At 50.4% G+C, this 21451-nt stretch overlaps 1 protein-coding gene across 3 annotated transcripts in view; it reads right to left on the bottom strand.

Moving 5' to 3' along the window:
* Positions 1 to 494: 494 nt before the first annotated feature.
* Positions 495 to 21451, bottom strand: part of LOC132383072 (GTP-binding protein Rhes-like) — a 46963-nt gene continuing 26006 nt past the window's right edge. The window contains exons 1-3 of one of the 3 annotated variants that reach the window (XM_059953827.1): positions 16691 to 16833; positions 16220 to 16494; positions 495 to 1297 (exon numbers count right to left, since the gene is read on the bottom strand). In XM_059953827.1, the coding sequence (XP_059809810.1) occupies positions 768 to 1297; positions 16220 to 16493 (804 nt within the window). In that variant the 5' untranslated portion in view covers position 16494; positions 16691 to 16833 and the 3' untranslated portion in view covers positions 495 to 767. Of the gene's footprint in view, positions 1298 to 16219; positions 16499 to 16690; positions 16834 to 21451 lie in introns of those variants that run through there. The other 2 variants (XM_059953825.1, XM_059953826.1) reach the window with 2 other exon arrangements.

Raw genomic sequence — 21451 nt, 5'->3', positions numbered from 1 at the left:
ACGGGCCCCCACCCCGGGTTCTTGCACCCGCCTTGTGTGCAGACAGAGCAGGGCTGGGCTTCCGCATGGGGGGGAGCTGGATGGTCAGCTTGCATGTGGCACAGGGCAACAGGAAAGCATATGAGATGGGAGGAGGGGGCAAATATGGGCTGTTGGAGAGGAAAGTGGGTGAGGTGAATGGGAAAGGCTGAGGAGTAGGCAGGTTTATTTGGGGAGGGGCGTTGGGGAAGGGCGGGGTTAGTGGGAGGGGTTAGTAGCTGGGATTGGCAGGTGGCTGGGTTAGTCGGAGGGGCAGCTTTAGTTGAAGGTGAGCAGTCGGGCAAGGATAGTGGGGAAATGGGTGGGGATATGCGACAGGTGGTGTTTGACAGTGAGCAGAGATGGAGAGTGAGCATTGTGGGCAGAGTTTGTCTACGGGTGAGGGATTTGGCTGGGAGTGGGCAGGGTTCAGCAGTTAGCTGGTGACCGCGGGCACAAGTTAGGGTCTACGGACAGGGTAGGGGGGAATGGGTGGGGTTATGGTATTGGGCGGGGCCAGCTGGTGGGCAGGGCTAAATGGCAGCTCCCCATTGGCTTCCCACTAAGAAACAATTAGACATTCAGCGAAAGGACTTCAATTTATTTACAAAGTGCCAGCGTGTCTAGTTTCTGTTTCGAGCATGGTGATGGTGGAAATCTGACGTCCTGTGGGCTGGGGGTGAGGGGGGAGGGCGGGGGAGTACGGAAGGGGGAGCCAAGCCTGGGGTAGCCCCAGCCCCGGGCACCGGTCACTGGATCAGACACTTCTCCCGCTCCCGGGGCTGTCCTCGGCCCATCACCTTCTCCTTGATGTACAGCAGGTCGCTGTTGACGCTGGGCCTGCGGGCCAGGGGCGACACCATGCCGAAGGCGCCCAGCTCCTTGGCGCGCTTGAGGCGGAAGGACTTGTGGTGCAAAGCCTCGCAGTACTGCGCGGAGATCTTGCGGTGCAGGGAGGGGCTCATCTCGTGGGGCAGCTTGGCCATGCTGAAGAGGGCGCGGAACATCTCCTCCACGTTGGCGTTTTTCTTGGCCGAGATCTCGAAGTAGACGCTGTTGGCGTCGTCGGCGATCAGCCGCTCGCCCTCCTCGGCCAGGACCTCGCGGTGCAGCTCGGCGCGGTCTGCCTTGTTGCCGCACACGGCCATGGGGATGTCCATCGCCTTCTTGGTCTTGTCCTTCAGGCACATCTTGCACTCGATGATCTGCCTGCGCAGCCGCTGCACTTCCTCAAAGGAGCCTCTGCTGTCTAAGCTGAAGACCAGGATGAACACGTCTCCTGCAGGGTGACAGGAAGGAGGGAGGGAGGGTCACTGAGGCTGCTGCAGTGGCGTAGGGGCAACCGCAATAGTTGACACGGTGGCCAAGGTGTGGAGAGAAGTTTGGTCCTCTAGTCGGTCCCTCCCTCTGCCGCTGCTCTCCCATCTCCCACTCCCATCGCAGTCCCTCCCTCCTTCTGCCCCTTCTTCCACTCTCACCCTCTCTACCCTCCCATCACTCCACCCTCCCTCTCCCACCCACTCTCCCACCTTCCCTCCCTGTCTCTTCCCTCCTACCAGCCCATCTCTTGCGCCATTCCACCCTCCCGTCCCTCGCATCAAGGAGCAAGCGTCAGGGAAAGGAATAAAATTCAAGGGAGGGTCAGAGAGGGAGGTGGGGAGAAAGAAAGAGTTAAGGACAGAAGAAAGAGACATGCAGTATAGATAGAGTCCAAGTAAGGGTAAGATTTGAACTGTTCTAGTTCGACTATTGGATCAGAGAGTATGTCTTATGAGGATAAGCTGAACAATTTAGGGCTTTTCAATTTTAGAGCAAGGGAGGATGAGAGGTGACTGGACAGAGCATACAAGATGATAAGAGACATAGATCAAGTGGACCGCCAGAGATAGAGGCAGTATTTAATAAGTGTTTCTGAATGGAATTCATTGCTCCATTTCACAGGTAAACATAATAATAATTATTTAATGTACTTCATAATATAATTACATCAGTGCTGACTTGTGAGGTGGCATTCGTGGACAATGGCATGGACTGGGTACAAGATTTTTTGGGTGAATCAGCGCCAGATTATATGATAGTCTCGTCATATTTTCACGTGGTTTAGAACATGTCATATGAGAACAGGCTGAGCGACCGAGGGCTTTTCTCTTTGGAGCGAAGAAAGGTGGAAGCTGGGCTGATAGAGATGTACGAGATGTGCAGAGGAATTTTCCCAGGCTGGAAATGGCTCACTTTAGGGAGACTGGAGGAAAGTACAAGGGAGGTGTTATTGGGAAGTTTATTTGCACAGAGTGGAGGATGCCTGGATCATCGGAGGTGGTGGTGGAGGCAAATTAAGAAACTCTTAGATAGGCCTGTGGATGGTAGAAAAATAGTGAGGGTGTCATGTCAGATGGAAGGGTTCGATTGACTTTACAGTAGGTCAAAAGCTCAGCACAACTAGTGGGCCGAAGGCCCTGTACTGCATCTTCTATTCCCAGTCTGCGGTGGCTAAAGTTTGGAGAAACGGCAGGCAGCTGTGGAGTCGAGTTAGTGTCTGTGGGTTAGTGGAAGGGTGCAGGTACATAATGGGTTTGTGGAACCGTCATGCTAAACTGGGATGAGGCCTTGTCGAAGGCCGGAAACGGATCTGTAATGATCTGAAGGCCAGGAAGTTCCTTAGGTTTGCAAGCTTAGTGCTGCTACCCCTGAGGTCACATGGCAGGTTCTTACAGTTCTCGGCACGGAGCCCAGGGGTGCTCCCTTTTAAGCCAGCACAGCAGCAACACTCCACCCTGGGGGTTTCGCCCCTGCTTGAAGGGGAGGCCTGGTGCAGGGGGGGTAGGACCTCTCCAGGGCTCTCTCTGCAAGGTGCCTCACTCTGGGAAGCCAGCACCCACTCTGTCGGTAGCCATGGGCTAAACGGGGTGACCTCCCTAACGCAACAGCGAGCAGCAGATTGAGGGCTGGCAGTGGTGCTGAGGTCAGGAATCTGCACATGATATCATCACAGGCGTGGGGACGGCTCTGGGAGATCGGAGAAGGACACGGATCCCCTGGACAAAGAGCACCTTGAAGGGTTGTCCCTCTGGGCAGCACAGGTGCACAGGGAATGGAATTCCCAATCCCAGCTCCGTGTGTAAATAAGAACTGGTGAGGTTGGAATCTCCCGACCAGAACTTTGGGCTTACTGGAGAGCTTCAGCTCTGTCAGGGCGTTGCGGGAGAAATGGCCAGGGGCTGAAATGCCTGTCAAGCTCCAGAAAGTTGCTTAAAATGGCTGTAATCCCGTCTACTGCAATTTTCACCAACACAGAGCTGTTTTGTACTGAGCTATGCAGAGAATGTCTGGGTGATTGTGCTTAAGTAGGTGGTACTGCATTATGAATTCCTGATTTTTGAAGCCTCCTGCAAACAAATGAGCTCTTAGAGCATTATTAAATTCAGAAGTCTGATTTATTTGCATAGAAATGTTTATTCCTTCAAACAGCTGAACTAGTTCTCTCTCTCTCTCTCTCTCCCCTCCTCTCTCTCTCTCTCTCCCATCTCTCTCTCTCCCCCTCCTCTCTCTCTCCCCCTCCCCTCTCTCTCCCCTCCTCTCCCCCTCCTCTCTCTCTCCCCTCCCCTCTCTCTCCCCTCCTCTCTCTCTCCCTCCTCTCTCTCCCTCCCCCTCCCCCTCTCCCTCCCCCTCTCTCCCCCTCCTCTCTCTCCCTCCCCCTCCCCTCTCTCTCCCCCCTCTCTCTCCCCTCCTCTCTCTCTCCCCTCCTCTCTCTCTCCCTCCTCTCTCTCCCTCCCCCTCCCCCTCTCCCTCCCCCTCTCTCCCCTCCTCTCTCTCCCTCCCCCTCCTCTCTCTCTCCCCTCCCCTCTCTCTCTCCCTCCTCTCTCTCCCTCCCCCTCCTCTCTCTCCCTCCCCCTCCCCTCTCTCTCCCCTCCTCTCTCTCCCCTCCCCTCTCTCTCCCCCTCCTCTCTCTCCCCGTCCTCCCCCTCCCTTCCCCTCCCCCCTCTCTCTCCCCCTCCTCTCTCTCCCTGTCCTCCCCTCCCTCCCCCTCCCCCCTCTCTCTCCCCTCTCTCTCTCCCCTCCTCTCTCTCCCTCCTCTCTCTCCCTCCCCCTCCTCTCTCTCCCTCCTCTCTCTCCCTCCCCCTCCTCTCTCTCCCTCCCCCCTCTCTCTCCCTCCCCCCTCTCTCTCCCCCTCCTCTCTCTCCCCCTCCTCCCCCTCCCTCCCCCTCCCCCTCTCTCTCCCCCTCCTCTCTCTCTCCTCCTCTCTCTCCCTCCCCTCTCTCTCCCTCCCCTCTCTCTCCCTCCCCCTCCCCTCTCCCCCTCCCCTCTCTCTCTCCCCCTCCTCCCCCTCCTCCCCCTCCCTCCCCCTCCCCTCTCTCTCTCCCCTCCTCCCCCCCTCTCCCCTCTGCATCCTCTGCCCCATCCTTCCCATGCCTCCCTTTCACTAATTGTTCTATTTTTATCACTCTTATCTGTCTTTCATACTGTTCACCGCAAAACTGCGGAGGCGCGGTTTCCATATCGAGAGATTTGTGTGTATTTTTCGACTTAATGATAAGATTAACTGATGCAAGAACAGAAGGCATGTAGCCCAGGAACTGTTTTAAGCCCACGGGACTGGCACAGAACCAGAGACGGGGATGGGCACCTGTGTTCCAAAGAGTTTGTAGGCAGGACAGGGCTAGTAACCCAGAGCCCCGATCAACATTTCATAAACAGGTTCGAATCCCATCACAGCAATGTATAATTTAAATTCAGTTAATTATCTGATTTTTTTTAAAATGCAGGTGTCAACAGAACAACAGAGTGCCAGATGCCCTCAGCAGGCCAGGCATCAATCGCAGGGAGGGGAATAGTCAGTGTTTCAGGTCAGAACTGGGGAAGTGGGAAAGCAAGCAACCTTTAAGGGAGAGGGGTGGAATGAACCCTGACACAGGTTGTCACAGCAACCATTACTATAAATTATGACCACCACCAGGACTCCATGTCATCTCCAAAGCTTCTTTCCTGTAGGCAGTCAGCTTCTCAACAATACTCACTCAGGTGTAATACCCCAACTGTCCCTGCACAACAGCCATTAAACGATCTTCCCAGCTCTCTTTGTTCTGCTGGTAATTACTGAGTCTGTTCAAAAGTTCCCATTTATTTACTTGTGATTGTACCGGCAATAAAGTGATTCTCATTCTGACTTACGAGACGAGACGGGAGACAAAATAACCAGCAGCGTTTATAGACAGACAGTTAAAAACTTGGTTACCTCAAATAGCTGAGCTCTGCACTAATTCTTCAGAGCTACAATGTGCCCAGACCAGAAGATGAGGTGGTGTTCCTCAACCTTACTTTGGGCATTGTCGGGGCAATGTAGGAGGCCAAAGGGAGAGCGCCCAGCGCGGGATTGGATGGGAGGGTAAAAGTGACTGGAAGCTCAGCTTTAAGTACGTGGCCTGAATGGAGGTGTTTCCTAAAAGAAATGTCTGATCTGGTTTGGTTTCTCAAGTATGGAGGAGACTACGTTTTTAGTCCACTAGATTGGAAGTGCAGGTGGATCACTGCTTCACCTGGACGCTGGGAAGGGAAGAGTTGGAACGCCTTCTATTGTGTCACGAGGGAGGGAGAAGGTTTTAGAGGAGATGGACAAGTGGAACGGAGGGACAAGATGGGAATGTGAACGTCGAGGCACGTTGGGAAGTGAGCACCAGGGAAAGCATCCTTGTTCTGACCGGGTGTAGAGGCCACGTGGGCTGAGGTCCAGGAAAGGGAGGAGACGTGGTTTGAAGTCGCGTCAGTTATGGTGGAGATCAAGTTAAGGAGACAAGGAGATCGCTTACAGGCATTGGCGTGTGGAAAAGTCTTGTCAGGGGAGAATGGAATGGAGTCCTTTAAGGAAGCACCGTGGGAGAAGTTGTCAAGGACTGACTGCAGAGGAGGTTTGAGGTTGAGAGGAAGTTGCCGGGACTTGAGAGACTGGGTTACTGAGAGAGGGTGGGATTTTTTTCATTAGGGCGTAAGGGAATGTGGGCCAATCTGCAGCCTATAGAAGAAGAAGAAATCCCTTAACTTCAAGTGGAGTCATCGGGACACCGTCATGATAGCATTTTTTTTTAGCAGGCTTTCTTATTTTTACAAGGCTGAGTTACTACAACACTTAGCCCAGCACCGATGGAAAACATGCAAAGGAGCCGGCTGGATTCGAACTCCGGACCCTTTGCTCCGAAGTCCGGCGCTGATGCCACTATGCCACCAGCCAGCCTATAGTCTGGTGGGGTGGGGGGAGGAGAACTCATGAACTAGCGGGCATGGGTTTAAGGTCAGAGGCTTGCTACTGGCAAACAGGCCACTGGCAGCAGCTGGCCAGAGCCCTCTGTCGTGGGCCAGAGTTACAAGTTGTCCCCAGGTGTAGCCCATCTTCAAAGATCCTTCCTCTCCCAAGGATGAGGTCTCTGGAGCTTCTGTCAGCGTTTCTGTAGCTCTGGGGTTTGACGGGATGGGATTCCTAGCCCCATGCCCAACCCTCCTCCTTTCGCAGCCGGGATTGGGACCGTCCATGGTGGAGTTCAGGGTGAGAGGGGAAAGATTTAACAGGCTTCTGAGAGGAACTTTTTCACCCGGGGGCTGAACATTATATGGATTGAGTGGTCAGGCAGGTACACTGACGTCATTTAAAAGGAACTTTGACAGGTATGTGGATAAGAAAGGTTTAAAAGGATATGGGACAAACAGGACTAGCTTACATGGGAATCTTTGCCAGCATGGATCAGTTGGGCCGAAGGGGCCCCCACTTCTGTATTCTTTGACACAGTGGCTCTAAGTTAGCTGTTGGGTTATTTTGGACTGGGTCCTCTGAGATGGAGATAGCCATGTGAAGAGGAAGAGAAATCGGACGTGGCCCATGTGAGAGTGAGAGCAGGGCGGAGGTAAGCTGCAGAGGTAATGAAACGTTCGAGTTGTGTGTGGGTGTGGGAAGCAGGACTGATACAGTCGTTGGCGTAGCAGGGGATGGCCCGAGCAGGCCTGACACAGGTTGCACAAGGGGACAGGTATAGCTTGTCACAAGCGAACGCCGGCCATCACACCTAAGCTTCAGAAATCAGCTGGGGTGGAAGAACAAGTCATTCAATCGAGAGCCGGTTTGGCCAGGCCAATGAGGGGCAACTGTTGGAGGAACTTCATGAGGGGCTCTCTGTTGGGGGAAGAACTACAGCGCTACTGAGAGAGGTGGGACAAACTTGGGCTGTTTCCTCTGGAGCAGCGGAGGCTCAGGGGAGATCTGATAGAGGTTTACAAGATTATGAGAGGTATAGACAGACAGTATCCTTTCCCTGGGTTGAAATGTCTAAAACCAGATGGTGTACATTTAAGGTGAAAGGGGGCAATTTCAAATGAGATGTAAGGGGCAAGTTTTTTTCTACACAAGTGGTAGAGGGAGCCTGAAATGCACTGCCTGAGGCAGATACATTAGAGAAATATTCAGATGGATGTGGGGGAAATGGAAGGATGTGGGCGTTGTGTAAGCAGAAGAGATTTAGATGGCTATTTGATTATTTATTTGGGTTGGCACGACATTGTGGGCTGAGTGGCCTATTCCTGAGCTGTACTGTTCTACGTTCTAGAAGTGGAGGGCTCTCACCTTCCAACTGTGAGTGGCGGTGTAGGGGAAATAGTGAAACTAGGGCAAGCAGTGCTTGGTGAGAGGAATGCTGCAGGTCAGGGGGGTGTGGTGTGGTGTAGAGGGGGCAGTTGAAATATTGGGAGGGTAATAACACCAGTTAGTGACAAACAGATCTAGCAAGGGTGGGGAGTTGGAAAGGGGGTCCGGGTGAGATTAGGGGTAGAGACCCCAATCTGGAATGATGAGAACCGGGCACGGAGACAGACGTTATGGAAGAGAATCAGAAGGCTCGGAGTTTTATGAAGGTGGAGGAAGAAGGATAAAGCAGAGGCCTGTATTGAGGGCCGATTGCTTGGAATCAGAAGAGAGAGTGAACATCTGGGAAGAGATGGGTCTAAGGGATCTGTGGGACTGGAGGAAAGAGGACTGCCCTGGTCCATGGGTCTGATGTGATTCTGGTTATTTCACTATTCCCACTGACTCTCCTCACTTGCCAAATCGCCTCCCCCCTCCGTTCACCGTGGACCCACCTCGACACCCTAATCCAATCAGCCGACCAGGCCAGTGCTGCTGTGTTTTGCTGACCTGCCTCCTCCTCATGGAGGCAGAGATTCGGCTTCCCTCCGCCTCTTCCTCTAACAGAGGCCAAACCAGTTCCCTCCACCAACACAGCCCTGGCCTGGATGGCAATTCAAACAAGCTGTTCAAACAAATCACTTCACCTCTAGGTCCCTTCACCATCAAGTCAGCGGATGGGCCTGCCTCCCTTTGTCTCTGTGTAGGATGCAGAAGAGTCCCAGCGCCAAAGGAGGTGTCAGGTGCTCTTCCCCCTGCCAGGCGGCAGGTCACCCTTGGGCAAGTACCTGCTACTGTGGTTTCACATTGGGGGAGGGTTAAGCAGGGACTGCACCTTGCCCGCGGGCTAGCGGAGGGAAGGAGTACCTTACACTGCCTTTGGTAGAGACACACCCCGCCACCCCTCGCTTTCATTAATCTCCTTCGTTAACTTCTCAAACATCTCCACCTAATCAGCAAGGTGGGATTGCTCTCGCGTGAAGCCGTGCCTGAGGAGGCCTTTCTCCCCAAAGGCACATAAATCCCTGTGAAGATCTTCCATCCATTTTGTTCCCACTGACGTGAGGCTGTAGTCGCTTGGCCTGTTGCTCTTCTTAACTAAACAAGTAACATTAGCTACCGTTCAGCCTTCTGACACCTTGCCTGTAGCTAAAACAAATCTATTAAACCCAGTCATGTTCCTCCATCACTTCCCTGAGCATATTAGGTTAGACCTTTACCTGCCCTGGGGATTCCTTATTCATTCTGAGATATCTAACATCTCCGTCTTCTTAGTACTGACACGCTGCAGACTATTAATGTACCTTTCCCTCTACTCACTCTCCTCCGTTCCCTTCTCCTTGGTGAGTACCGACGAGACAGATTGCCCACGAGCTGGCAGCACACGTGGGTTGTTGCTTCGGTCCCTAAGGGGGCCCACTCTTCCCCACACCACCCTCTTGCTCCTAATAAGCTCTAAGAAAGAATTAGGTCAATCTAACACCAAGGATATTCTGCCCTCGTAGATTCTTTAAATACTCCTCAGAACCTTCTGTATTTCTCGAGGTAATCATTTGATTTTAGATGCCTTTAACCCTGACCAAACTTTCAATAACTTCAGTCACGCAAGCTTTCTTCATCTTGTTCCATTTCCCTTTTGTAGTGTAATTAATATTTCAGTAATATCTGAGTAACCTTGCATGTATATTACTTGAATAAGCATTCTTTAAATAAATCATTACGGGTTATAAATACGTGAACTGTGTATGTCGGCATGCACACACCTCCCTTAAAGTAACCTTGAAGTTAGACTCACTTTTTCAGACTCCCATGTCTTTCTTTGAATTAGTTTAATGTTACAAAACACAACATCTTACGTCCTCACAAGAATGAGCTGCCATAGCACCCTTTATATATAAACTATTATTGGATGTCGGTTGTCATTTTACCTGCAACCATTTTGTTCCAATCTATTTTTGTCAAGTTCTCTCTGGCATTACTGTTTCTCTAGTTTCTCCTTATCTCGGGAGTTGGTTTGTTATTGTCATGTATACTCAGATGTGGTCACATATTGGTTGTGTGTTGGAAAAAGCACAACAGCGCCTCTTTCACCGCAGACGGTTGAAGAAGTTTGGCATGAGTCCCCAAATCCTAAGGACTTTCTACAGGGGCACGATTGAGAGCATCCTGACTGGCTGCGTCACTGCCTGGTATGGGAACTGTACCTCCCTCAATCGCAGGACTCTGCAGAGGGTGGAGCGGACAGCCCAGCGCATCTGTAGATGTGAACTTCCCAAGATTCAGGACACTTACAAAGACAGGTGTGTAACAAGGGCCTGAAGGATCACTGGGGACCCGAGTCACCCCAACCACAAACTGTTCCAGCTGCTACTATCCGGGAAACGGTACCGCAGCGTTAAGGTCAGGACCAACAGGCTCCGGGACAGCTTCCACCAGGCCATCAGACTGATTAATTCAAGCTGACACACTTGTATTTCTATGTTATATTGACTATCCTGTTGTATATCCTACTGTACACATTAATTATTACAAATTACTATAATTTGCACATTCAGACAGAGATGTAACATAACGATTTTTACTCCTCGTGCATGTGCAGGATGTAAGAAATAAAGTCAATTCAATTCAATCTGGTGAAACATTTTGTCTATTCTGTTCATACAGGTCAAATCCTTTGGTAGAATAAGGTAAAACAATAAGAATGTTGAATAAAGTGTAAAGCTACTGAAAAAGTGCACGGTACAGGTAAACGATAAGGTGCAAGATCATAACGAGATAGATCCATCTTACACCAGTTTCTGTTGAGGACCAACCTTATCCCTTTTCAATAACTACCTTAGAAGTTACAGACTTATGATAACTGTTACCAGAGTGTTTCCCCCATCTGTGCTTCCTCCATCTTCCCAGTTTAATCCTCTAAAATGGGGGTCAAGGACAGCCTATTCTCCGGTTGAACTATCTAATATTGTGTCAGTGAACTATTTCAAACACACTTAAATTCTGCTTCATCTGAGCCTGTTGCGTTAAGGCAATCCCAGTCAACACTGGCAAAGTTAATATCTTTCTACAGAAGGTTCGCCATTGCCTTCCTCCGGGCAGTGTCTTTACTAGACGGGTGACCCCAGCAAATATCAATACTTTTCAGAGATTGTCTGCCTGACGCTAGTGCTCGCGTAACCAGGACGTGATGTGCACCGGCTGCTCGTACGACCGTCCACCCCCTGCTCTCCTGGTTTCATGTGACCCTGAGTGGGTGGGGGGGGGGGCTAAGCGGGTGCCCGCAGGCCAGCCGAGGGAAGGAGCACCTCACACCTCCTTTGGTAGAGACGTATCTCTACCCCGCTACCTGCTCCCATGATTAGGATAGGGTTAAATCGAGGCTTGTTTGGTGACACAACTCGAGCGGCCGGAAGGGATTACCCTGCACTGTATCTCAATAAATAAGCAAGTAAATAAAGTTTTGTAGCCTTGCCGGTTGAAGTAGTCCAGTCAACGTGCAGGTTAAAGTCGCCCATGATAATTGCAGTTCCTTTCCTCCCTCACTTTCACATGTCCTTGATCTGCCTGGTCTTATCGTGAGGCCAAGGACATTCCCAGCATGCACTTGCAGCATTCTTTGCATCTGCAGTTCATTTTTCTCCAGGTGCGGCAACAAAACGGCAGCAAAACCTCCCCGGTTCACTTCAGGGGAGAAGCCCTCCATCCTCACCCAGACTGGAGCAAGTACGACTCCAGACCCAGCGACGGCGTTGTCCCCTGAGGACACTCCAAAGGGCCTCACAGCCCCCTCAGTCCAAGGGCAATATACACGGCCTTCACAATGAGCCCAGATAAAGAAAGGTGAACAAAGGGAAGAACGAAAAGTGTAACAATAATAGAACTAGACTTCAAAGATGCTAGTGACTAGTATAGATGTAGCCTGAGGTGTGTGGAAGGGGCACAAGGGGTAGAGATGCTGCCTTATAGATCCAGTGATCCAGGTTCAGCCTTGACCTTGGGTTACGTTACACACCTCACCACAGCAGCTTCCGGGGATTTAGATGCTCCGATTCTCTGGAGTATATTATAGCTGCCGTAGATTCTGGCCCACTCTGCTAATTGGCGCCAGGATTTAGATATTTAAAGAGCACCTGAACTCCGGTTAAAGAGGCTCAATCGCCAGCTCAATTTTGGTTCAGACTGCGATTGCGCTTCGGACATCTGTCTCGTTTGGACACTCGTCTAGTCTTATCAGGTTCCTGTCTAGTATCCAGACAAGAGTCTTGTTCTCCTCTAAGTCTCAAAATCGTGTCTCGATTTTAGTCCCGGATACTCCAGCATTTGGATCCTCACCAACCTCGCCTCGGCCTCTCGTCGGGGTAGGGGTTAACTCGTTATTTGGCTGCTGGTTGGTGGGAAAATGGTGGAGATGGGGGAAGGAGTTATTGGGTAGGAGTTGGAAGGAATAGATTACAGGGTGATAAATGATGGAATGGGATTGAAAAACTCAAGAGGCTGAACATTGTAAAGAAGTCCTCGCTCTACAACTGGATCTTTGACTTTCTGACCAACAGACTGTAAGGATTGACAGTAACCTCTCTGCCACAAATTTTCTCAACACCGATGCTCCCCAAGGTTACATCCACAGCCTTCCACTACCCCTGAACACTCATGACTGTTTGCCCAGAGTCTGCCCTCACTCCGCCTACAAGTTTGCAGACGATGCCAGCATATTTGAGCTAGATAGATATGTAAAGAATAGGGGAATCAAGGGATATGGGGACAAGGCAGGGACTGGGTATTGATAGTGAATGATCAGCCATGATCTCAGAATGGCGGTGCAGACTCGAGGGGCCGAATGGTCTACTTCTGCACCTATTGTCTATTGTCTATTATCTCAACTAATAATGAGCTGGAAAACAGGAAGCAGATGTAGAGTCTAGTGACATTCTGTCATGACAACAACCTTTCCCTCAAAGAGCAGCTCGTTGACTTCTGAAAGGTGGGGGGCGGTGCACACGGTCTTGTCTAACCACCAACATTGAGATTCAGAGGTTTGAGATCTTTAGGTTCTTAGGTATGAACATCCTGGTCCAAGCATGTTGATGTCACAGCCAAGAAACCTCACCAATATTTCTACTTCCTCCGAAGGGTAAAAAACGTCCCTGTTGACTCTGACCACGGAAAGCATTGTGTCTGGATGGAGAATGGCTTGGTCTGGCAAAAAGCCGCAGAGAGTCGTGGACACTGCTGCAGCTCCCAAGAGGAACCAGCCTCTCGCCTGAGAACTCTTGCTGCCTCAGTAGAAGAACCAGCAGGATCAAGGAACAAACAAGAGAAAATCTGCGGATGCTGGAAATCCAGAGCAACACACACAAAGTGCTGGAGGGACTCAGCAGGCCAGGCGGCATCGATGGAAAAAAGTACAGTCGACGTTTCGGGCTGAAACCCTATAATCAAAGGCTGCACCCAAGCCAGACATTCTCTCTTCTCCTTTCCCGTTGTCCAGAAGATACGAAAGCCTGAAAGTGGCCACCACTGGGGCTCAAAGTTCAAAGTAAATTTATTACCAGGGAATGCATACATCACCTTGAGATTCGCTTGCTTGCAGGGACTTAAAAGAAAAAAGAAAAATGCAACAGAATTTGCAAATAGGATCAGTAGGTATATTTAAAGCAGAGGCTGATAGGTTCTTGATTAATCAGGGCATCAAAGGTGAGGAAAATGGGGATAAGAGGGATAATAAATTAGCCATGATGGAACGGTGGAGCAGACTTGATGGGCTGAATGGCCTAATTCTGCTCCTATGTCGTATGGTTTTCTGACTATGGTCAAATCACGCTCATTACAAACAAACAATCAGATACATCCTGACAACATGAGTTGTAGAGTTGCTGAAAGTGAGTCCACAGGTTGTGGAGTCTCATCAGCACTGGGCTGAGAGAAGTTATCCCCGCTGGTTCAGGAGCCTGAAGGTTGCAGGGCAGTAACTGTTCCTGAGCCTGGAGGAGTGGAGCCCAAGGCTCCTGTCCCTCCTGCCCGATGGTAATAGTGAGAAGAGAGCATGGCTGGAGGGGCTGGGGGAGTGGTGGTCCTTGCTGCAGTGCTCCTTGTAAATGTGTCCCGAGGTGGGGAAGGCTTTGCCTGTGAAGGGTTGGAAAATGTCCATCACTTTCTAGTGGTCTTTTCCAGTTACGGACATTGCTGTTCCTGTACCAGCCTGTGAGGCGACCAGTCAAGGACAGCTTCCATCTCTCTTGCATGATAAGATGGATTCTCGGCCTCACGATCTACCTTAAATATATCTGATGACTCTACTGTACCGCGGTTCCTAAGCTTGTCATAGCTGGGGGTGATACTGGGGATAAGCTCCCACTACTTAAAAAGTTTTCCAAATGGCGTGAGTCTCTAACAGCCTCTGACAACCGACTCTTGGCCTTCACGTGTGGTGGAACTATTTCTACTGACAGGAGAAGCGCCTCAAAACCAGCTGCTTCAGGCAGGTGGGGCTCGTCAGCCTTGGACGGCAGCCCGGCTAAGAGAAGGAAAACTCTGATTTTAAACCTCCGCTGCCTTGTGGCCACGAGGAAAGGATTCGGGAGTAAACCCCGAGGAAGAAATCCGGAGCTGGGGTCCCTCAGGCAGTTTGATGTTGTTTACAATTTCACTCTGGGAACCTCTGCGATGACACTGGTGCCAAGCTGTATCGGCGCTTGTCCTTCCCTCGGACATGGGGTGGGGGGGATCCCGCTGCGTGGGCAACAGCCGGTTCTTCAAATCTTCCTGCCCAGGCTCGTACCCTGGAGAGGGCACAGTCCACCAGAGGCACAAACCCGTGACCCCCTGGGATCGGCGGCTGCCCACAAACTATACAGCTTTCTGGGGCAGAGAATTCCAGAGATACCCCCATGCACTGAGACAACGCCCTCCTACCAGAAGGCTCCAGGACCACTTCTACCCCTCTGGTTGCCAGCCTGCTGAACAGACCAGAAGCCTCGGCCCGAAACCTCAACTGTTTACTCTTTTCCATGGATGCTGCTGGACCTGCTGAGTTCCCCCAGCATTTCGTGTGCGTCGCTCTTGCTTCGTAAGTTGGACTCTCTACCTCATTATGATTTTGCACTGTATCGTCCACTTTCTCTGTAGCTTTACCGCTTTATTCTGCATTATTGTTTTACCTTGTTCTACCTCAATGCACTGTGTAATGATCTGATCTGTATGAACAGCCTGCAAGACAAGCTTCTCACTGTATCCCCGTACCTGTGGCAATAATAAACCAACTCCAGACCAATAAAAGAGCTTTTGTTTGTATACAGGAGCAACCTTATTCATTCTCACAGTTTCACAAGTAAGGAAGTGGTTCTGAGAATTCGGTTAAGCAAGATGAGTGTGCTAGATTGTTGTCAGTTATCTGAGTGTAATTACTGTAGAATGCGTGGTCCAGGACGTTTCTGAGAGCAATTCTTCGCTGGGAAGGGCTAAAGTCCACGATTTAAGAAGGAGCGCAGGGTAAGCTGAGGAAAGGGTCCTGCTGGGTGTGCCCTGGCCCCTAGGCCAACGTGCAGCCCTACCGTGGCCTCTGATTGCTGCAATAGTGAGAGCTGGAAGTGTGGGAATGTTGGTTGTTTGAGAATGTAATTCTAGTGCCTGTGTCAGCCTTCGAGGGGGGGAGGGAAGGGGAGAGGGCAGGGGGGAGATTCCTGCAGGACACAGGGGAACATGTCAATAACAAGATGATAAATGAGAGATTTGTTAATAAATAAGCTGTGGTGGTTATTCTCAGTGAGAGCTAAAAGAAAACACAATATATCCTGGTCAATATGAATTCACGAGTGGAATACATCACAGCAGCAGTGGTGAGTGGGGTGGGGGTGTGGAGAGCGGATAGTCCAGGCTGTGACCCCTCCAGGGTTGACCACCCTCTTCAGGGGTCTGGGGACCCAGCATCACCCTCGCTGTAACAGCCACTGATGTTGACCATACCAACCCCCTCCCTGGGTCTCTCTGCCACGATCCAGCCGGGACAGGCCTCAGTGGCCTGAGTTCATTCACATACATACAATCCTTGCCAGCACAGAAGCAGCATTGTCTCTCCCTCCCTGGATATCTGCAATCGTCCCTACCACCTCCTGTACTTCACCTTCTCTGCCTACCCCTCCCTCTCCATTTGATCCCCTCTGTTTGCTCTCTCTTTCTCTCTCTCTGTCTCTCTCTAACTCTTTCTCTCTCCCTCTATCTCTCTCTCTATCTCCCTCTCTTTCCCTCTCTCTCTCTCTCTCTTTCTCCCTCTCTCTCTCTCTCTCTCTTTCTCCCTCTCTCTTTTTCTCTCTCTCTCTATCTCTCTTGTTCTCTCTTTCTCTATTTCTCTTTTTCTCTTTCTCTCTCTTGCTCTCTCTCCCCCTAAGCTCCCCGCTCTTTTTCACCAACATGCTCTATCTATTCTGTTCCTCCTTTTTTCTAATAAGTTCCTTTTCATCTTCATTCCCTCTTTCTACCTCTTAACCTCTCTTTCTCTCCTGCCTCCTTGACCGCTCCCCGCCCCGCCTGCCCGCCGGCACCCACCGGTCAGGATGGACAGCCTCCTCATGGCAGGGAAGGGGTGGTTGCCGGAGGTGTCGAGGATGTCGAGCTGATAGATGTCACCCCGGATGTTGTAAACCTTGCGGTGGAAGTCTTCGATAGTGGGAGTGTAGAGGTCCTCGAACCTGCTGTTGAGGAATCGCGACACGATACATGACTTGCCCACTTTGGAGGCTCCCAAAATCACCATCCTGTAGGAGTTCTTGGCTGGGACATTGAGCATGGCAGGAGTCGAGTGGAAAGGCTTTGTCATCATCCTACCTGGGAAAGAGAGGATTCCGTTTAGATGGACATTACTGAAGCCCCTTAAAGTTCAAAGTACATTTATTATCAGAGTGTGCATACTATATACAACCTTGTCTCCTTACAGGCAGCCACAAAACCAGGAAACAGAGCAGAACCCATTTAAACAGGTCAGTGTGCAGAAAAAGATCACGCAAACAATAAAATAACCTTCAGATCTGAAGTTCAGGAAAGTGAGTCCACAGCCACGAAGCCGGTCATCACTGCAGCTGGTCCAGCAGCCTGTTACTTGCAGGCCGCAGCCTCAGTTCAGCGCGGAGACGAGTAAACCTTGTGGAGCAGTGAGCTGGACACTAGCCCTGCCACCCTGGCCTTTTCAATCTGGCCGGGCGCTTTGATCGGCCAAGCCTCAGGTTGTTCCTCACTCTTGGACCTGGGACTTGCTGGTTTGATATGGTCTCAGGCCTGGGCCCCACTGGTTTGATATGGTCTCAAGCCTGGGCCCCACTGGTTTGATATGGTCTCAGGCCTGGGCCCCACTGGTTTGATATTGTCTTGGGCCTGGGCCCCACTGGTTTGCTATGGTCTCGGGCCTGGGTCCCACTGGTTTGATATGGTCTCGGGCCTGGGCCCCACTGGTTTGATATGGTCTCGGGCCTGGGCCCTGCTGGTTTGATATGGTCTTGGGCCTGGTCCCCACTGGTTTGCTATGGTCTCGGGCCTGGGCCCCGCTGCCTCGATTCAAGAGGACAGGCCGATCCATTTTTAGACATTTTTAAACCCCTCTTAACCAGTGTGATGTTATAATAAGAGCCCAATCACAGAGCATCCAGCCTAATATTTGAGCCTATCCAGAAGCAGACGTGGTTGCCCCAGTGATCTGCCTGCACAGGTTCAGGTCCTGGAGACCTCTCTTTCCAACCCCAGCCCCTTTCTGTCCCATGAGAAAGGCTGTAGGAAGGGCAGAGACCCAGTTCACCTGCAGCACCCTGTACCTGGATTACACTCAATGTGAGCAGGTAGGAGGGAAGGAAAGAGAGAAAAAGGAGGGAAAAGAGGGAGTTAAGAAGGATGAAGGAGGGGGGATCTCAGTGAAACCTACCAGAAACTGAAAGGCCTAGACAGAGTGGATGCAAAGAGGACATTTCCAATAGCAGGAGAATCTAGGACCAAAGGCATGGAATTGAAGGACATCCCTTCAGACAGAGATGAGGAGAAATTTCTTTAGCTAAAGGGTGGTGGATCTGTGGAATTCATTGCCACAGACGACTGTAGAGGCCAAGTCATTGGGTATATTTAAAGTGCAGCTTGATAGGTTCTTGATTAGTCAGGGTGTCAGGAAGAAGTCAGAAAATTAGGCTTGTTTTGTTTTGTAACTTCAGTATATTAAACTAATTCAAAGGAACACATGGGACTCCGGGAATGCAGATCCAGCTTCCAGTTTACTTTAAGTGAGGTGTGTGCATGTCAGGTTGTAGCATGATGGCTTATATGTAATAATTACATATAATTATTTAAATGAACAAGAATGCTTAATCAGTCAATGTGTGTGTGTATATATATATATATATAAGCGTGGAAGGAACCGGCCGGATTCGAACCTGGGACCGTTCGCCTCGAAGTCCGGCACGGATACTGTTACACCACTGGCCGGCACGTACACAAGAACACTCAAATATTAAATATAAAACATTGGAAGAGAAAATAAATCAGCCGTGATCAGGTGGTTGAGCAGACTCGATGGGCCAAATGGCCTAATTCTTCTCCTATGTCTTATGGTCTCATGGTCAATGGCCGACTAGTTACAAAAGGGTCATCAATGCCTCTCAAAAGTTAGTCTCAGCTCTCTGTCCTCGCCTCTCAGCCTGAGAGCCCTTGCCTTTCAGAGAGTCATTTAGCTCTCTTATGAATACTGCCGTTGAATTTTCCTCCACCTGCACCTTGGCAGAGAGTTCAGGAGTCCAACCGCTTGCCGCATAGAGAACGCCTCTCCTCACATCACTTTCATTTTCTTTGTCATTCCCCTGCAGTCTCCTCCCAGCACCATAAAACCTCCATCAATGGCAACAGTTTCTATTTGTTCTTCCTGTATCCTTCATGATTCCCCTTATTCCCCTTTATTCCACGCAGAACAATCCCAGCTCCTCGATACTGAAGCCTCTTGTCCTTGGAATCAGCTTCATAAATCTTTCCTGCACCTTCATCAGAGCTTCACAACCTTCCTAAAGTGTTGAGACGGAAGAGGACATGAGGCTGCTGTTCCATAAAGGCTCATTGTGACTTCCTTGTTCTTTACACCTCTGAGTGCTTCTATTTAGAATATTTATCGACACGTCCTGCCACTTCCAGTGATCTCTCTCCTGCAGTCCTTTCACAACCGTGTCCTCTAGTTGGTTTGGGCTCCTCTCTTTAAAATAGAGAGATAGATAGATAGGTACTTGATTGATCCCAAAGGAAATTACAGTGTCACAGTAGCATCACTGCACAGATATACACATATATAATTATTAGAAGAGAAGTAGGAAAGAATAAAAATAAGTTACTGTAGCTCAAACAGTCTAATGGGAGGGGGTCATCGCTTCCCCTTGCTGTAGGTTGACTCATTATCGAGCCTAATGGCCGAGGGTAGGAATGACCTCATACAGTGCTCTTTGGAGCAGCGCAGTTGTCGTAGACAGAGAAGTTAACAGCGAAAGACAGTTACATTAGAGTGATTAGTAAAGAGAGAGAGGAGGAGGGGAAGAGAGGGGGAGGCAGAGAGGGAAGGGGAGAGAAGGGGAGGGGAGGGAGAGGGAGGGGAGAGGGATGGGAAGCAGGAGGGCGAGAAGGACGGATAGAGGGAAGGGGAGAGGGGGGAGGCAGAGAAGGAAGGGGAGAGAAGGGGGTTGGAGAGAGAGGGGGGAGGGAGAGAGGGAGGGGAGAGGAGGGGAAGGGGAGAGAGAGGGTGAGAGAGGGAGGGGAGGAAAGGGAGGGAAAACAGAGGTGAGGGAAAAGGAGGGGAGAAGTGGGGGGAAGGGAGGGAGAGGGAGGGGAGAGGGATGGGAAGCAGGAGGGCGAGAGGGACGGATAGAGGGAAGGGGAGAGGGGGGAGGCAGAGAAGGAAGGGGAGAGAAGGGGGTTGGAGAGAGAGGGGGGAGGGAGGGGCAGAGTGAAGGGAGGAGGGAGAGAGGGAGGGGAGAGGAGGGGAAGGGGAGAGAGAGGGTGAGAGAGGGAGGGGAGGAAAGGGAGGGAAAACGGAGGTGAGGGAAAAGGAGGGGAGAAGTGGGGGGAAGGGAGGGAGAGGAGGGGAAGGGGAAGAGGAAGAGGGAGGAAAGGAAAAGGGAGATGGGGAAGAGGAGATGGGGAGAGAATGACAGAATGGGCTGATAAAGGAATTTTTGCAAGCCTTTTGTTGAGACACAATATTGTGTCTCTAGATAGACACAATAACTGCAAACAATTTAGATAATGGTTTCCGAAAGCCACGTATCCAGAACTGCAGGTGTGCCAAGTACTGTATGTTACGTAGGTGGAAACATAAGAAAACAGAATATCAAACAAAAACTGTCGTGAATGTATCTGAGCGAAGGGGAGTTTGAGGTTAAGTGCCTTTGACTGAAAGGGACTGTATATAGAGTTGCTTCTCAATCGGGAGGTGGCGTAGAGAAGGCAACAACCAAAATGCTGGAAGAACTCAACAGGTCAGTCAGCATCTGTGGAGGGACATGGACAGTCAATGTTTCTGGATTCCACATTATAGGTCTCAACCTGAACTGTCAACTGTCCATTGCCCTCCACAGATGCTCCCTGCCTCGTTGAGCTCTTCCAGCATTTTGTTGTTTGATCCAGATTCCGGCATCCAATCCCAGGGCAAGAGGCTGGGACTGGGCTGAGCTGGGCTGCTTCAAGTACAAAAACAGTGGAAAAATACTGTGGAAAGACAGAGAAAATGAAATGTCTGTTGGAATTAATTGAAGAGTGAAATGCAGTAATTCTGGTAGGTAGCAGATGGCTGGAGGAAGAGGTCAATCACCTGGTCAGGTGGACAAACTAGTTAGCTAATGGAAATTTGTGATGGCGTAGGGTGATGCATGTGGGGAGGGTTTGTCAAGGCAACAAAATACTCGGTAAAAGGCAGAATAGTATGAAGCTTGCAGGAAGATTGGGACCTACTGATGTTAGCAAGGCAGCTGGGTAAGGTGGTTGAGAAGGTATAATTTAAAACTTGGAGCTGGGTCTTTCAGGAATGAAATTAGCAGACATCACTGTTGTGGGGTCTGCTCTCTCTGTAAACGGCCAGTCGATTGCTCAGCTTCAGATCTGGGACTCAGACTTTTGCTCAGTGAGAGATCGTGATGTATAAAGGCAATGGTGGGGTGAAACCGTGGGGGGGGGGGGGGGTGGCAAGATAACAGATCATACAAGCAGTCTCCCTGAACAGAGGAACAGACGCGAGGAGAGTTTCCAGTCTCACCGCAAGCTCGCAGAGTTAAATATATCACGGCTCCCAATGCCTGGTTCTGCACTGCAACAAAAATCTGAAGTTTGGTAACAGCGTTAACATATTCAAATGCTTCAAGGTGCTCCTGGGGTGATCAGTAGAGGAATAAGGTCATATCTGTCCCATACCCTCACAGTCCCAAAATTTCCTTTAAGCTGGTGCATTTCAGACCTTGGCTCCTGACTCCTCTCTATTTCTCAAGTCATCTTTTTAAAATCAATTAACTTAAAGCAGTCACACACGATTAAAATGATCACACATGTCTGTGGAAGCCGTTCAAACTGCCACCAAAATTAACAACCTGATTTTGAACACCAGCATCAAATCTCCCCTCAGCCTTCCCCCACCCCCCACCGCTACTGTGAGGAGAACATCTCCAGCTTCTTTCTTCAAGTAACTAATGCTGTCCACACTGCTAACGCACATCTCCTTCGCACCCTCGCTGAAATCAATGACATCTATTCTAAGGTCAGCTAAGGGTTGACCAGCGA

The sequence above is a fragment of the Hypanus sabinus genome, chromosome 29 (genome assembly GCF_030144855.1).
Source record: "Hypanus sabinus isolate sHypSab1 chromosome 29, sHypSab1.hap1, whole genome shotgun sequence".
Taxonomy (NCBI): Eukaryota; Metazoa; Chordata; class Chondrichthyes; order Myliobatiformes; family Dasyatidae; genus Hypanus; species Hypanus sabinus.
This window is presented reverse-complemented; position numbering and strand designations above follow the sequence as displayed.